Source organism: Catharus ustulatus, chromosome 11 (assembly GCF_009819885.2).
Source record: "Catharus ustulatus isolate bCatUst1 chromosome 11, bCatUst1.pri.v2, whole genome shotgun sequence".
NCBI lineage: Eukaryota > Metazoa > Chordata > Aves > Passeriformes > Turdidae > Catharus > Catharus ustulatus.
The window spans coordinates 20,559,701-20,574,058 of NC_046231.1; the positions used below are offsets into that span (position 1 = coordinate 20,559,701).

The following is a 14,358-nucleotide window of genomic DNA, read 5'->3' on the forward strand; positions in this document are numbered from 1 at the left end:
TGCAGCTCCAGCGGGAGGGCCCGAGCGGATCCTTTGTTAAAACATCAACGATGCAGTAAATTCTTTAACTTACCAAATAGATCAATATCAAATTATCATGTCTCGCATTCATAACTCTTAAGCAAGCAACAATGGAGAGAGACAAGGTCACTGGAGAATAAATAGCAGCGAAAGCTCTTAATGATCTATCATTCTCGACAACCCCGGCACCCCGCACCAGCCCGGTGACAAGATCATTAATAAAACTCTGCAGGAACGCTATCGATTGCTTTGATGGATGATCACAGGTAGCAAATACTGTAAAACACCTGGTTGTCACACACAAAATGAGGAGTTTGACTCACACCTCGGCGCAGGGACCTGCCCGGGGCTCTGCCACGTTTGTTCCTTGGGGATTCCCGCAGGGAGGGTGCTCAGGGCTGACCCCCGGTTTGGGGCTGTGCTGGACCCTGATGCTCCCACTCCCATTCATCCCTCTAGGTGGGACCTGTTAATTAAAAACCTCGTTAAAACGCCTGGGCACCGTGGCCTGGCTGGGAGCTGAGCTGGGCGGAGATGGTGACCCAGTGCCACTGGATGAACCTGGACACCTCCGGGAACACCCACAGAGCCAGGACAGGGGATGGATGGGGGTCCCGAGCACCCACAGAGCCAGGACAGGGGATGGATGGGGGTCCCGAGGCCGTGGGCTCTGCTCCCCCCACGCTGCATCCCTCGGGGTGCAGGGGGTGCTCTGTGTGTGCCCCCAGCTCTGGGCACTTCGCTTTCCGGGCACATCGGCATTGACGGTCGGATCATATGTACACAACCATTCAATTACCCCGTAATGGCTGCGGGCGATTAAGCCATCAATCTCCTTCATTAGGGGCTGCCAGGGCCGGCCCAGCATCGCCCAATAAAACCACTGAAACAACAACAAAAACAACAGCAACCCAAAGCAGCAGCTTTAATGCATTGACCATAACCTCAGCCTGGACAGCGCCGGGGGTGTCCCCAGCCCTGGGCCAGCTGGGGACCCCTCACCCCGAGGGGTTTTGTCCTGCTGGGCTGTCCCTGGGGAGCTGGGGGCTGCACATCCCTCTGTGCCCCCCCAGCTCGGCACGCCAGGACCTGCTCTAGCGCTTTATAGCCGACATTATCTTTTATTACCATATAAAATCCAAGCTCCGCTGGCTTTATGGGGCTGCGCTGGCACCTCTGCACTCCCAGCTGCTCCCTCTGCCCTCCTGGGCACTGCCCTGGCTCCCCCAGTCGCTGCACTGGGGTCACAGCTGGTCCCACTGTGCCACACGTGAGGGACGTGCCTGGTGCCACTCTGGGAGCATGACGGGTCCAGCTGCACCCCCATAAGAGACGTGACTGGTCCCAGTACACACGGAGGGCTACAACTGGTCCCAACAGCCCTGGCACTTGCCCTGCTGGATGTCACCTGAGAGGGGGAACCCTCCAAAACATGGAGCACGCAGGGCAGCAAGGGAATTGTAATCCTGGGCTGGTTCTGCAGGTTTGCAGGGGCAGGGGGTGTCAGTGCAGGGACAGTAAGGGATGGCAGCAGCCACCAGCAGCCCCGTCCCCACGAGCGGGGCTAGCGCCCTGTCACAGCCTGTCACGTCTGCCACCCCCGCCGCGGTGCCGGTGGCAGCGAACATCTGCTCGGCCGCCCCGCTGCCACGGCGCGTCAGGGTCAGGGGCAGCGCCGGGACCCCGGGCCAGCTCTGCCGGGGCCGCTGCTCGCCCTGACGCTGATGCGGCGTGACGGGGCAGCGCGGCGGAGCGATGGCATCGGACACACGGACGGGCAAGTGAGCGCCCTGCCCTCGCCACGGCCCGGCCACGCCGCGGGTCAGCTGTGCCCGACGCTGGTGACGCGTCCTTGGGGACACCGACAGCCCTGCCACCACCGCTCGGCTCCGGGGTGCGGACAGGACACCTGCATCCCTCCTTTTCCCACGCCGTGTTCCCCATCCCCGCGCTGCTGACCGCACCGGGAGGGCACCGAGGGCATTTATTCCCAGGAAGGGGCAGTGCTGGGCGGGTGATGCCACCAGTGTCACCCACACATTGTCACACCACACTTCCTTGCCAGGCCCAGGACTCTGTTTCCCGGGAGGGCAAGAACCCCTCGACCCCTTCGCCCTGGCCGGAGGTCGCTGCTGTCCCTGGCTGCTGCCCCGGGACCCCCGGCACCCCGCACTGCCGGGCGGGGAGCGCTCCCGGTGCTGCTCCCCGGGCTGCGAGAACCGCCGGGGCCGGGGCTGGTGGCCGGGACGATGCTGCCACCTGGTGCCACGGCACGGCGGTGGCACCGGGACCGGCACCGGGGATCGGGGGGCACACCGGGATCAGCACCGGGGCCGGGGGAAACACCAGGATCGGGATCAGGGGAAACACCGGCACCGGGATCAGGGGAAACACCGGCACCGGGGGTCGAGGGCAGCACCGGGGCTGCTCACGGGGGTCGGAGGAAGCACCGGGACCGGGGGGTCGGGGGACAGCGCCAGGACAGACAGTGGGGCCGAGAGCTTTGTCGGGACTCCCGGAGCAGCCCCCGCCCGGTGGGAACCCACCGGGACCAGGAGACCGCGGGATGCTGCCGGTCCCGTCCCGACTCCGCACTGGGACGGGTCCCCACGCCAGCACCGAGGGCACCGGCACCGGGAATGGCCGGGAGTAGACGGGAGGGATCGCCCCGATGGGAGCGCGGCCGAGAGAGAAGGGAAGAACCGGTCCCGGTCCCTCTCCCTCTCCCTGTCCCGGTCCCGGTCCAGCTCCAGCTCCAGGCCCAGCTCCAGGCTCCTGTCCCACTATCGGTGTCGGTCTCTGTTCCTGTCTCGGTCCCTGTCCTTGTCTCGGTCCCTGTGCCGGTGCCGGTGCCGATGCCGATGCCGGTCCTCGTCCCGGCGCCGGAGCACCGGGGGGGCAGCGGGCCCGGCTCTCCCCGTCCCGCCCGCCCCGTCGCGGCATCCCCGGAGCGCGCCCGGCGGCAGCTGCCGCGTTCCGCCCGCCCTGCCCGGGGCTGCGCTCCCCCGGCCCGGCCAGCGGGGACCCCCCCGAGCCCCCTTACATCCCTGCACACCCCCCGCATCTCCCCCGTCGGGCCCCCACCGGGCCGGGCAGGGCAGGGGCTGCGGGCCGGGGGCGGCGGGGCCAGCTGCCCGCGGGGGGGTCGGGTGCCCGCAGCACTTGTGCTGTCACTCAGCCAGTCCCGCCGCTATTTTAGCTCGGGGCCGGCGGCCGGGCTGTGCCCCGCTCCGCCATGGGCCCCCCGCTCCTCCTCGCCTGCCTGCTCGCCCCGCTCTGCGCTCGGGTAAGGGGTGCGGGGACACGGGCACGGCGGGGACGGGGTGCGGTGACACGGGGGATGGGGACCGCAGCTCCGTGCCCCAGGAGGGCTGCCTGGGATGGGGAGCCTGCACGCGCATCCAGGGGGTGGCCGGACCCCAAACCTCGTGGGAACTCGTCCTTGTGGGCATCGGGGATGGGGCTGGGGGTGATGGGGGCTCGGGGCCCCTCTGGAGGCTTTTCCCACCCCACAGATGGCCGAGGCAGGGGGGGGCCTGCGGCTCCGGCACATTGCCTGCGCCTGCGACCGGGATGGGCTGAGATGGGATCTGGGGGAGGGTGAGGCACTTAAAGACACCCTGCTCCTCTTTTTTCCACCCCAGCTGTAGTCCCAGACCTCCCTCCACCCCTCTACCCACTCACGCCCCCCCGAGCCCCTCATCCTGGTCTCAGGCCCGAGCCACATGGGGCCCTTGGGATTCTGGCCTGGGCTCTGTGCTTGGCTGCTTCAGGGCAGGGGAAGGAAAGGGGATCTGCAGGGCAGCCCCCACAGGAACAGGGCCCCCAGCGCCCCTCCCTCACATCCCGAACCCCCCCAGCCCCAGCGGCCCCCAGGGACGGGCGGGGGGGTTTCTCCTGCTGGACGAGGGCTCCAAAAAGGACCCGGAGGCCAGAGCTCAGCCTCCGAGCCTCGGAACCAGCCCCTGGTCCTGCCCATCCCGTGGGGCTGGTACACACTCCCCCTCCTCCTCACACCCCCCTCCCCAGGGACCCCCGGCACAGCCATCCCCCTGCCCCATTGCCCCATTCCCCCATCCCCCATCAGGACACACCCGCGGCCCCTGGGGCTCCAGGGACCCCCCTGCAGCCAGCGGTGCAGGCACAGCTGGGCACAGATGTGGGTGCCAGGCTGGCGCTGCCCAGATGTGCTCCCTCCTTGGGGAGGGGACGGGGCTGGCACGGAGCTGGGGGGGGTGGTAGCTGCATGCACTGATCCCTGCCCCCCCACCCTCACTGTCACATCCATGTGGTGACAGTGACATGGGGGGAGGCCACAGGGGTGCTGTGGGGCACAGCCCACACCCAGGGCACCACCAGGATCATTTGTGGGGCACCCCTTCCTGGTGAGCCCAGCGGGACACCCCTCACCATCGCACCAGGGGGGCAGGGGACACTGACACGAAGCTCCCAGAGAAGCTGGGTGGCCTCTGCATTCCCCCAGCCCCAGCCCCATCAGGGGGACCCAGCACTGAGCCCTGCAGTGCACCCCACTGTGCACACCCAGCCCAGTGCAGCTCTCTGCCCGCTGCCCTGGAATTCCACCCCATCCGGAGTTCTGAGGTCACTGGCAGCCCCGTGTCCCTCTCAGGGTGCCAGCCCAGCCCAGCCAGGCCCCTCAGCCCCCCAGGGCTGGCTGCAGCACGAGGCTCCTCGGCGGGTGAAGAGGGCCTGGGTGATCCCCCCCATCAGCGTCTCGGAGAACCACAAGCGCATCCCTCACCTCCTGGTGCAGGTAGGTGAGAGCCCCCCGCCCTCTGTTCCACCTTGGGCAGGGGGTTACACAGGGGCAACCCCAGACCCCCAGCCCTGATTTTCCTGGGGCAGATCAAGTCAGACAAGCAGCAGCCTGGAGGGGTGATCTACAGCATCAAAGGGCCGGGGGTGGATGAGGAGCCCCTGGGCATCTTCTCCATCGACAAGTTCAGCGGGAAAGTTTTCCTCAACGCCATGCTGGACCGGGAGGAGAACGACCGCTACCGGGTAAGGATGTCCCTGGGTGCCCACAGCCCCTCCCTGGGGTCCCCAGCCAGACCCGACCCCCGCTCTGCACCCACAGCTGAGAGCCTTCGCGCTGGACCTGGGCGGGGTCACCCTGGAGGACCCCACGGACCTGGAGATCATCGTGGTGGACCAGAACGACAACCGGCCGCTCTTCCGGCAGGACGTGTTCACCGGGCGGGTGGTGGAGGGGGCTGAGCCAGGTGGGTCCGGCCGGGGGGCTGGGCTGGGCTGGGGCACCGAGCCAGCCTGTGCCAGCACCCACCGGGCGCTCCTGCGGGCACAGGGACCTGCGTGATGACAGTGGATGCCACCGACGCCGACGACCCCGACACGGATAACGCGGCGCTGCGCTATTCCATCCTGGAGCAGGGCGCTGCCGGAATGTTCAGCATCAACGCCACCACCGGGGAGATCTGCACAGCACGGCCCGGCCTCGACCGCGAGGTAGCGGGATGGGGTCACCTGCAGGGGACTGGGGCTGGGTACCGGGATTTGGGACTCCTCACACGGTGAAACCACAGCTCCGTCCGCGAGCAGACCCAGCCGTGGGGACAGGGTGGGTGGGCAGCAGCTGGGGGATGTCTGCACTCCCTGGGGGCTGCAGGGGCTCAGCTCTGGCCCCTCATTCCCCACAGACCATGGGGGTGTACAACCTGACGCTGCAGGCGGCCGACATGTCCGGGGACGGGCTGACCACCACGGCCATGGCCGTCATCTACCTGGAGGACATCAACGACAACCCTCCCGAGTTCACCAAGGAGGAGGTAGAGCCGGGGGGCATTTGGGGACTTTGCCGGGGTCAGCAGGATGGACCTGCCCCCCTCGGGGCACTGCAGCATCCCAAAGGAGCAGAGTCCAGCCCCACACCGCTCTCCCCCAGTTCTCCATGGAGGTTGAGGAGCAGGCGGTCGGTGTGGACGTGGGCAAGGTTTTCGTGCACGACAAGGACCTGGCAGGCTCGCCCAGCTGGTTGGCCAAATTCACCATCCTGGAGGGCGACCCCGAGGGCGCTTTCGCCATCCGGACCGACCCGCACACCAACGACGGCGTGCTCTCCGTGGTCAAGGTGGGCACGGGGCAGCCGGGGGACAGCGGGGGTCCCACGGCTCGGCTGACCCCAGGCCCCTCCCGCAGCCGCTGGACCACGAGGTGCGGGATCGCTTCGAGCTGACGGTGTCGGTGCAGAACGAGCGGCCGCTGGAGCCCTCGGCCCCCGCCAGCCCCCGGGCTCTGGCCACGGTGCGGGTGCGGGTGCGGGACGTCAACGAGGCTCCCGTGTTCCGCGAGAACCCGCGGCGCATCAGCGTCCTGGAGGGGACACCCCCGGGCACCCCCATCACCACCTACACCGCCAGCGACCCCGACACCCACCAGATCCAGACCCTCAGGTGAGCCCCGCTCCGCTCCCACCGCCCCCGGCACCCGCGGGGGGTTTTGGGGTGATGTCTCACGCACCCCCTCGCCCGCAGCTACGCGCTGCTCTACGACCCCGCGGACTGGCTGCAGCTGGACCCTCACGGCGGCACCGTGCGCACCAAGCGGGAGCTGCTGCACCCGTCCGCCTTCCTGCAGGGCGGCTGGTACATCGCCCTGGTTCTCGCCCGCGACGATGGTGAGCGGCCGAGCCCCCGCTGCCCCCGAGCCCCCGCTGCCCCCTCGCTCCCGCTGCCCACGCTGACCCCTGTGCTCTGTCCCCAGCCGAGCCCCCGCTCTCGGCCACCGGCACCCTCTCCATCGAGATCCTGGAGGTGAACGACCACGCTCCGCAGCTGCAGCCGCCGGCCGGGGTGCTCTGCGGGCGGCCGGGACGCGGGGGGACCCTGCTCCTGGGGGCCACCGACGATGATCGGCCCCCCCATGGAGCGCCCTTCCACTTCCAGCTCAGCCCCCAGCACCCCCAGCTCGCCCGCAACTGGAGCCTCGCCCGCTTCAATGGTGAGGGGCAGCCGGGGAGGGGGGTCCTGCGCTGAGGGTCCCGCTCACCCCCTGCCCACCCCCGCAGTGACCCACGCCGTGCTGGCCGTGCTGGCCGAGCTGCCCGAGGGGCTCTACTCGCTGCCGCTGCTGCTCCGGGACTCGGGGACCCCCCCGCGGGAGCAGCAGCAGCTGCTGAACGTCTCGGTGTGTCACTGCGGCCGGGACGGCACCTGCCTGGACGGGGCCCTGGCCGCGGCCACCGCCGGGGCCGGCATCACCCTCGGGGCGCTCATGATCATCCTGGGCAGCACCATCCTCCTCCTTGGTGAGTGAGACCCCCGCCAGCCCTCCCCCGCCCCTCCATCCTGTGCTGCTCCTGGCCATCCCTCCCGAACCCCACCAGCACATTCTGACACCTTGACCCCCAACCATCACCCCGTCCTGGTCCTGGCCTCCCACCCACGGCCCTCAACACCTCCCCCGCACCCAGCAACCCCTGCTGACCGCAGTCAAGACCCCCGGAGCCATTTCCCTCATTTCCCATCGCATCCCAATCCCTGCCTCCACCCCTATCCCGTGTCCCAGCCCAACTGCATCCCACGCCAGCCATCATCCCGTGCTGCCCGTGCCTCCCCGTGCCCTCACTCGTGTCCTGTGTCCCGTGTCCCATGTCCCATGTCCCCATGTCCCGTGTCCCCATGTCCCGTGTCCCCATGTCCCCGTGTCCCGTGTCCCCGTGTCCCCATGTCCCGTGTCCCGTGTCCTGTGTCCCGTGTCCCCATGTCCCCGTGTCCTGTGTCCCATGTCCCGTGTCCCCATGTCCCGTGTCCCGTGTCCCCGCAGTGCTGGCGGCTCTGGGCGCTGCGCGGGTGCGCGGGCGCCGCCGGGCTCTGCGCAAGGGGCTCCTGCAGCGCTCTCGGGACGACATGCGCGACAACATCCTCAACTACGACGAGCAGGGCGGGGGTGAGGAGGACCAGGTGAGCAGGACCCCATGGCAGGGGGGTTCCCGAGGGTCCGCAGCTCCGCCCTGCACCTCTGAACCCCTCCCGGCCCCGCAGGACGCCTACGACATCAACCAGCTCCGGCACCCCGAGCTCTTCTCCCCCCGGGCCAAGCCCCCCCTGCGCAGGGACGCCCCGCTCAGCTCCGGGACCCCCATGGCCCCCCGCAAGCTGCCCAGCAGCCCCTCCGACATCGAGGATTTCATCAATGAGGTGGGTCAGGGCCCGGCACCCCCGCCCTCCGTCCCCCATCGCCGCCGGGCTGGCGGTGACCCCCCTGTCCCTGCAGGGGCTGGAGGCGGCTGACAGCGACCCCAGCGTGCCCCCCTACGACACCGCCCTCATCTACGACTACGAGGGCTCGGGCTCGGTCGCCAGCCCCCTCAGCTCCATCGTGTCCAGCCTGACGGACGAGGACCAGGACTACGATTACCTGAACGAGTGGGGGCCCCGCTTCCGCCGCCTGGCCGACCTGTACGGGCACTAGCGGGGATGGGGGGCAGGAGGGGCACCCCACTGCCCAGGGAGGGACGGGGCAGCGGGCAGCTCCCACACAAACACCCGCACATACGGAGGACAAGCCCAGAGGCAGCGGCTTCACCTACGGACCCGCACGGGATGCGCGGCTGGAGCGGCTTTGCACACGCGTGTGCAACGAGGGCGCTCCGTGCGGGGGCTGCCCACTCACACACCCCGCAGAGCCCGGGTGAGCCCCACACAGCTGGGGAGGGGGCGAGGAGACCCCCACAATAAAGAGCGGGGTCGGTGGCGGGGCTGTGTGACCCCCCCACAGCAGCCCGTAGAAACAAGGCACTTTTATTGGGAGCCGGCAGCACCCCCGGGGGGCTTCACCCCCGCCCCAGGGCTCCCAGCACCGCTGCTCCTGGGGCAGGATCCGGCCCCACCGCGGGGTGGGCGCTGCTCCCCCAGCCCACCCACAGCACGGGTCCTGCTGCCCCCAAAACATCCCCGGGCGGGGGTCCCACCCTGCTCTGCCCCCTGCAGCAGGGAGAGCCCCAGGGGGGCACGGCTACATCTCGCGGGGAGGGTCCGGGGAGCGCAGCATCCTCTTGGTGGAGGAGGCCAGGCCGGAGTAGCCGTGGGGGATGGCGTGGGGGGCCAGCAGGGGCAGGTGGTCCTCGCGGGGGGGGCGGCGGAACAGGGGCGGCCGGCGCTGGCTCTCGCCGTCCTGCAGGGACTGGGGCAGGCTGCGGCCCTGGCTCTCGGGCAGTAACATGATGCTGAGCACCGCCAGGATGGCGAAGGAGGCGAACACGACGTGGTGCAGGAAGAAGCCGCGGCTGTTGGGGATGGCGGTGATGGGAGCCGCGGCTTTGCCCACGAAATTGGCCCCCAGGACCAGGCCGAGCCCGGCGCCCCTGCGGGAGGAACACGCTCAGAGGGGCCCTGCCCCGTGTCCCCTTCTCTGGGGTGGCACAAGAAGGGGCAGCTCCCCCTTACCTGACCACGGTGGGGAGAACCTCGCTGGCGAAGAAGATGCTGAGCATGGTGACGGCGTGGGAGGCGGCCGTGCCCACCACGGACAGGGTCAGCACGATGAGCTCCAGCAGGTCTGCCAGGGGGCGAAGCACATCAGGGGACAAATCCTGCACCTCCCTCTCTTCCCCCCGGCCGGGGGCTGCGTCCCGGGGGTCTGTGGGGGTCTTACACTGGGTGAGGGCGAGCAGCAGGAGGGAGGAGATGCCGGTGAGGACGGTGCAGAGCAGGAGGATGGCGCGGCGCCCGAAGCGCTCGGCTGTCAGGCACACGAAGAGGCAGGCGGCCGCCTCGGTGCCCACCAGCGCCAGGTGCGAGGAGAAGAAGTGGGGCAGGTGCGGGACCAGGTTGCGGGTGAAGCAGTGGCGGATGCCCGAGCCGATGAACCTGAGGGACAGCGGGGTCAGGGGGCGGCGAGCGGGACCCCCCAGCCCACGGCCACCCCGGCCACACGCCCCGCCGCTCACGCCGCGAAGCCGAGGATGACGCCGTTCTTCCAGATGACCCTGGAGCTGCAGATCTCACACACAGAGTGGTACCGGGGCCGCGGGGGCTCCTCGGACAGGGCCTCCAGCTCTGCCGGGAGAAGGGAGCCCAGCATGGAGCCGGCTCTGCTTCACCATCCCCACCACCAGGGCTTTGGGAACGGGGCTGATCGCCCCCCACGCACCTGTGAGGAGGCTGTCCTGGGGGCAGTCGTCTTCGGCCAGCGCCTGCAGGGTCTTCCTGGCCCTCTCCGGTTGCCGCGTGGCCAGCAGCCAGCGCGGAGACTCCAGCAGCAGCGCCGGGCACCTGGAGCACGAGTGTCAGGTCACGGGGCTCCCCATGGGCCTGGCCACCCTCCAGCACTGACCTTCCCACCCGGCTTCAAAGCAACGCTGCCCAGAAACCCTCAGCTTCAAACCTGAGCAAACATTTACCCAGGGTGGGGGGCCTGCTCCTCTGGAGAGCCCCGGCTGGCCTTTGATCCCCACCCTGGCCCTGGGCAGGGTGTGCCGGGCCGGGAACAGCTTGGCACCAGCCCCGGGGCACAGCCCAGCCCCTCGGAGCCCCCTGCCCGGCGGGTCCTTACCACCAGCAGGCAGCCAGCAGGGCCAGGATCATGGTGACAGCGCCCTGCAGCACCCGCCAGTCCCGGCACAGCAGCGCCAGCCCCGGCAGCAGCAGCTCCCCGGCAATCCAGAAGAATCCGGCCACCATTGTCACCCCCAGCCGGTGCGGGGGCTCACACAGCTCCAGCCCTGGCGGGGGTGAGGGGGCTGCAGTGGGTGCCAAGGACACCTGGAGCATCCTGCACCTGGAGCATCCTGCATTCCAGAGCATCCCGCACCCCGGAACATCCCACAGCCTGCAGCCCCCACACCCCTCCGGGTGCCCCCCTCACTCACGGGCCACGTAGAGGGCGAGGAAGGCTCCAGCCAGCGCGGCCCCGAAGAGCAGCCGTGCCACCAGCACCATGAGGAAGTCCGTGGCCAGTGCCACGCCGAGGCCCACGGGCACGGCCAGCGCCAGGGCCAGCAGGAAGGTGGGACGGCGGCCGAACCTGCCAGGGACGGGCTGTGAGAGGGGCTGGGCACGGTGCCCCCTCCCGCGGGGGCTGCCCGGGGACCCCCATTACCTGTCACAGGCCAGGCCGGCGGTGACACTGCCCAGGGTCCAGCCCAGCAGCTGCGTGGTCTGCTCCAGGGGCACCTTCCAGCGTGAGGCACACACCAGGTCCCACTGCGGGGGACAGCGGGGAGGTGTCAGCGTGGGGGGCTTGGCAGACCCCTGACACTGCCCCTGACTGGGGTGGATGGGGCTGGAGGGCTTCTGGAGAGCCCCCACCCCACAAACAGAGAAGTGGGGACAGATGTGAGGGGATGTACCGGGGATTGCAGGAGCCCTGGACACCCTCCAGCCCCTCAGCACCCTTGTGGTCCCAGCCAGCCCCAAACCCCCCCCATGGGGTCACTCACCTTGCTCCCCCCTGCACATCCAGGACTTTCCCGTGGGGTCCTTCCTGCAGTCCCCAGCTTGCTCTGGTGGCTGGGACCCCCCAGTTTGTTCCCCCCGACTCCTCGCAGGTTTCCACCACCCCCGCAGCATTCCCGGGACCGTCCCTCAATCCCTCCCTCACCCAGGGACCCCTCAGCCCCCTCCAGCACCACACACTGCCCCAGGCCCGGGGGTCCCCCACTCTCCCCAACCCCGGGACCCCCCCCGAGTGCCACCAGCCCGACCCCACCTGTGTGACGAGGTTTGCGCGGAGGCCGGCGGCGGGCAGCGCGTAGTGCCAGCCGCGGGTGCAGGGCCCGGTGCCGTTGGGGCGGGGGGCTCCGGAGGGGTACCGGTACAGCTGGCAGGGGCTCCAAGCACCGCGGGGGAGGCGCGGGACGGCGGCGCGGAGCAGCGCGGAGCCCCCGAGGCGGCGGAGCGGCGGCGGCAGCAGCGCGGTGTCGGGGCGGCAGCGGTGCGGGGGCTCCGCGCCCAGCGCCCAGCCCAGCGCCCAGCCCAGCGCCAGCGCCGCGCACGGTGCCCACCCCCCCGCTGCCCGCCGGCCCCGCGGCCGCGACCCCCCGAGCGACATCGCCGCGGCCACCGCGACAGCGACACCGCGACAGCGACAGCGCTCGGGCAGGTGGGGCCGCACCGGCCGGACCCGCCCCGCGGCACCGCCCCGACGGCTCCCCGTGGAGCTGAGCCCCCAGCCCCGGTTCAGACCCCCAGTCCCGGTTCAGACCCCCAGTCCCGGTTCGGACCCCCCAGCCCCGGTTCAGACCCCCAGTCCCGGTTCAGACCTGCTAAATCTCGGTTCACTCCCCGGCAATGCGAGGCTCAGCGGTCTGATCGCCCCTCAAGCCTGGTTTGTCTCCCCAGCGCCAGTCCCGGTGCCCAGCCCTGGTCCCGGTCCCCAGCCCGGTTCACAAACCCCAGCCCGGTTCCGATCCCCAGCCCGGTTCACAAACCCCAGCCTGGTTCCGATCCCCAGCCCGGTTCCGAGCCCCAGTCCCGGTCCTGGATCCCTAACCCCGGTTCCGATCCCCAGCCCGGTTCCGAGCCCCAGCCCGGTTCCGATCCCCAGCCCGGTTCCGAGCCCCAGCCCCGGTCCCGATCCTCCCCCCCAGCCCCGGTTTGCTCCCCCCAACACCGGACCCAGCTCCCACACCCCGCTGCACCCCCAGCCTGGTTTGCCCCCTCCCAACGCCCCCAGTTTGGTTCTCCAAGCCCCATTCACCCCAGCTCAGCCCCAGTTTGCGCTTCCCCAGCCCTGCTTGTCCCCCAGCCCTGGTTCACTGCTCCATCCCAGCTCGGCCCCCCTCTCCATGGTGCCCAAGACCCCTCTGAGGACTGGGGAACCCCCTGGCCCAGCTGGTTTGGGGGTCCTGGGGTGCAGCCAGGGCTTCCCATCTCTGAACCCCCACAAATGCACCCCGGTCCCCCAAAACTCAAAGGGGGGCAGTGGAATCTGTGACACTCCCTCTAGGAAGTGAACGTGAGCCCGTGGGAAGGGCCAACAAGAGCAGCCAAACTGCAAACAGGCTTTATTTCCCTCTTCCTTTTAAACTTTACTCACAAAAGTGACTTCTGTGGGCAGCGGCATCACCCGGGTGCTCAGCTTCAGACCTGCAATGGTGGAAAAACTTCATCTGCAAAAATCACATTGAAAATCACACTGAAAAATCACACCTGCAAACTCACACTGAAAAATCACACTATAAAAATCTCATCTGCATTTTTTTGCCTCCCTCCGAGGGATCCACACCCCCCCACACGTCTGGGAGTCACAGCACCGGGAGGAAAACTGACCCTGGAGACTCCCAAGGTCACCAGCACCGTGGTCAGATGAGCCTATGGGACTTTCCAGCTTTACATGTTCATAAAAGGCCTCTCTGTGAATACAGAGACAAATTTATGTCTGTTTAGCACAATAAAAACCAGGGATGGAAATGAATCAAAGAACAAGTGTTACCTGTGGCTGTTTTCTCAAAGCCCCTGACACAGGAGCTGCCCTCAGCATTTGCTCCAGTGCCCCACCACACTGACCCCACAGCCCAGGACAAGGATGGGGGGAATCCCTGTGGCTGCAGCTGGGACATGGCACTGCCTGTGTGAGCCCCAGTCCTGGTGCCAGCAGGACCAAGGCAGGTGGGATCCCCCCAGCTCTTTCCAAAGCTGCTGTGATGGAGTGAAAACCTGCAGGATTCCCCCTGCCCCGACTGTGGAAAATTCCTCAAGTGGCTGCAAAGCTGGTGGCAGTGAGGAGGAACTGGGGCTGAACCCAGGGGTCCCCTCTGGTCCTCCCAGCCAGGATATGCCAGCAGAGGAACAAACTGCATTTGGAATGACTTTGCTTTCCAAAGAGGCAGCTGAGACACTCGGCCAGCACGAGCACTGGGAAAACCCAACAGAGGAAGCTGGAGAACCCAGAGCTGGCAGTGGGGGTCTGTGGGGGTGACCTCTCACTCCTGCCTGGGGCTGGAAGCTGCAGCCAGCAGGAAAGGCTGGGCAGCAGGGGAAGGATGGCACAGAGGTCTTGGAAAGGCCCTGGGATCTGCCTCCAGCTGCATCCCTGAGCTGGTGAGTGAGGGCTGAGTTTGCCTGGATCCCTGTCCAGACTCTGCAACCCCAAAACTCCTGCTCAGTCACTCTGGGGGCAGTGAATTCACCAGCACAGGGGTCCCCTCTCCTCGTGACCCACCCCTGGAGAGTTCCAATCCCAGTGCACACAAAGAGGCATGGAAAAGTGAGAATGATGTTTAAAATCACAGAATAGTTTGGGTTGGAAGGGACCTTAAAGCTCATCTTGTTCCATCCCCTGCCATGGGCAGCTGATCTGGGCAACTTTTTCCTTGACAGGGAAACTGATGCCCAGGGTGAACTATAAATACGAAGA

The 14,358-nt window shown here is 68.1% G+C and overlaps 2 protein-coding genes across 2 annotated transcripts; one reads left to right on the forward strand and one right to left on the reverse strand.

Moving 5' to 3' along the window:
- Positions 1–3,232: 3,232 nt before the first annotated feature.
- On the forward strand, positions 3,233–8,503 carry CDH15 (cadherin 15). The gene is made up of 14 exons (XM_033070067.1): positions 3,233–3,307; positions 4,652–4,795; positions 4,888–5,043; positions 5,120–5,264; positions 5,348–5,508; positions 5,700–5,828; positions 5,945–6,130; positions 6,199–6,452; positions 6,534–6,676; positions 6,763–6,999; positions 7,067–7,306; positions 7,825–7,961; positions 8,043–8,198; positions 8,275–8,503. The coding sequence occupies exons 1-14, from the start codon at positions 3,257–3,259 to the stop codon at positions 8,470–8,472; spliced, it is 2,337 nt and encodes a 778-aa protein (XP_032925958.1). The 5' UTR covers positions 3,233–3,256; the 3' UTR covers positions 8,473–8,503.
- Positions 8,504–8,782: 279 nt separating this feature from the next.
- On the reverse strand, positions 8,783–12,051 carry LOC117001656 (putative solute carrier family 22 member 31). The gene is made up of 9 exons (XM_033070122.2): positions 11,710–12,051; positions 11,101–11,204; positions 10,871–11,025; positions 10,555–10,723; positions 10,153–10,274; positions 9,950–10,058; positions 9,655–9,869; positions 9,447–9,558; positions 8,783–9,364 (listed from the first exon to the last, which is right to left on the reverse strand). Exons 1-9 carry the CDS (start codon positions 12,049–12,051, stop codon positions 9,016–9,018), a joined length of 1,677 nt encoding a protein of 558 aa, XP_032926013.2. The 3' UTR covers positions 8,783–9,015.
- Between the last annotated feature and the right edge of the window lie 2,307 nt (positions 12,052–14,358).